Source organism: Bactrocera neohumeralis, unplaced genomic scaffold (genome assembly GCF_024586455.1).
Source record: "Bactrocera neohumeralis isolate Rockhampton unplaced genomic scaffold, APGP_CSIRO_Bneo_wtdbg2-racon-allhic-juicebox.fasta_v2 ctg5935, whole genome shotgun sequence".
Taxonomy (NCBI): Eukaryota; Metazoa; Arthropoda; class Insecta; order Diptera; family Tephritidae; genus Bactrocera; species Bactrocera neohumeralis.
In genome coordinates, this window is record NW_026092830.1 from 1 (window position 1) to 2,259 (window position 2,259).

Sequence of the window (2,259 nt, forward strand, 5' to 3'; positions counted from 1 at the left end):
CCCCCCCCACACACACATTTTTGTCTCTCTTTCCGCTTCATTCTCTACCAACGCGTGCACATACACCTTTGGCTCCTTTTTTTCTAAAAGCGGTAGAAAAAAAAAACGAAGAGAGAGTGAGGGCAATCACGGTTCACACAATGGTGAGCTACTACGATATGCTGGAAATCCCCGAGGACGCGAGCATGGACGACATCAAGCGCGCCTACCGCAGACTAGCCCTTAAGTACCACCCAGACAAAGCGGGTCCAGGAAGCGAGGCGAAGTTCAAGGAAATCAACACCGCCTACCAGATCCTCTCAGATCCAGAGAAGAAGGCCATCTACGACAAGTACGGCGAAGCGGGTTTGACCGCAGTCGACAATCCGGTGGCAAATTATGCCATCCCTGCACTGGGTGCACTGATGGTGGGCATGATCGTCTACGTCCTGCTCCTTATTTGTGTGATCATGGTGATCATCTTCCTCGCCTTTTTGGCTGCCTACGTGGACGGCCACCTCAATTCGTGGAACTACGTAAAAGTCTTCTCGCCGCTCTTTGTCTTGGACGTTTTCATTGGTCTCGCCGCGTTGCTCATGTTGCCCATCGTCTTTTGCATGCTGCACCGCCTCGACCTAGGCTGCTTCCTCCTGTGCTGTCTGTGTCTTGTCCTCTTGGACATCCTCATCCCCATCTGCAAGGACAAAAATGAGAAACGTGCCGCCGAGGGTCGCACCGACTTCCTCAAGTGGCGCGTGTGGCTCATCCCAGGATACTTCTTCTGCCTGTTCCTACTCATTGGAGTCGTGACCGCGACGCTGCCGATTCGGCGGCGTCGCTGGAAGGCAAAGGCATTTGGTCTCTACCACCTCGCGCGCTACCTGCCGATCGGCTTCGTGCTCTGCATGATTGAGGTGGCTGCTGTAGTGGTGTTTTTCGCCCTTGTGGCCTGTCGTGCAGATGAAATCATCACGACGAATTGGTTTGTCTGCATCGGTCTTCCCATCTTTGTCTGTGGTGGCCTTTTCCTCATTGACAGCTTCCTGCGCCTGCTGCTGGGCAACATCGTGTTCCGGCCAACAAATGAGGCGACCAGCAGCAAAGAGGCAGTGACGCGACTGAGGCCCTGCGCACGCCAAGCGACGCCCACGGCCACACTCCCGAAGAACACCGGCGGCAACGAGAATGCGGGGAGCGGTGCGGAGAATCATTTCACACCGGAGTCAGTGAACGGCCGCCGCGCTGCGGGGCACCAACCCCGGCGGCGCTGCCGCAGCGAGACGCACACAGAAAATCCGGAAACCGATAGAAACTCGAATCACGACGGCAGCGGCAGCGGTTCTTTCGCCGCTGCCGCCGATGACGATGAGAACGCCGGCCCGCGCAACAAGAACGGCACGCACGGTCCGGAGACCTCCACCTGCCACGCCCGCGGCCGCATCCTGCGCGAGACGATCATGCTCATCCTTCTCGTCGGACTCGTGTTCGCGACGATTGCCATGGTGTGTGTGCGTTTAAATCATTACTTCAACACCCGCACATACGACGGCGTCCCACCCTCGCCAAGGCGCTTGTTCCCCTGTACATCCTTGTTGGCCTCTTCCTTCTCCTTCTCATCGCGATGCTAGTGATGTTGATTTTGCGGCATGGCCATGTATGACATCATGGAAGACACCGACGGCGCGGAGATGTCCTCGCAGACGCCACCGCCAGAGGCGGAAACACCCGCTGCAACGGCCGCCTTCCCCTCCAGCGCGACAGCTCACGCGAATTCGAGCGCGGACAACAGAGTCGATGACGGGGAAGGCGGTGGGAACATAGTGGAAGAAAACGGAGAAGCGAAAAGAGAGGAAGAGACGCGTGCCAAGGCGGGCAGCACCGCGCGACGAGAAACGCCGCCAAGCCATTGCCCCGACAATGCCAACGCCGCTGGACAGGGACCGACGGAAAATGTCTCTGACATCGACTAGGGCGCGGGAGTCCAGTAACACGAAGAACGAAAAAAAAAGAAAAGAACCTGAATGAATGGACGCGTGCCAGTCTGTTTTCTCAATCTTGCCTTTTCCTTCTTCTCCTCTCTCTCTCTCGCTTTTCCGTCCCTTCTCACCTTTTTTTTTATTCTCTCTTTTCTCTTTCCTCTTTGAGTGTCTGTATTACTCTGTCTCTTTTTTATCGATGGAATGCTCTCCGCTTTTTGCGGGTTTATCCGCCGCAGGTCGACGCCGCCGTTGCCGTGTTCCTCTCTATGAGATGGGTCTACCTTCTTTTAAAAGGTGTTTC

General features: G+C 56.0%; 1 protein-coding gene across 1 annotated transcript; it reads left to right on the forward strand.

Moving 5' to 3' along the window:
* Positions 1-140: 140 nt before the first annotated feature.
* LOC126767395 (uncharacterized) lies at positions 141-1,607 on the forward strand. Its single transcript, XM_050484924.1, has one exon. It carries the CDS (start codon positions 141-143, stop codon positions 1,605-1,607), a length of 1,467 nt encoding a protein of 488 aa, XP_050340881.1.
* The last annotated feature ends 652 nt before the right edge of the window (positions 1,608-2,259 follow it).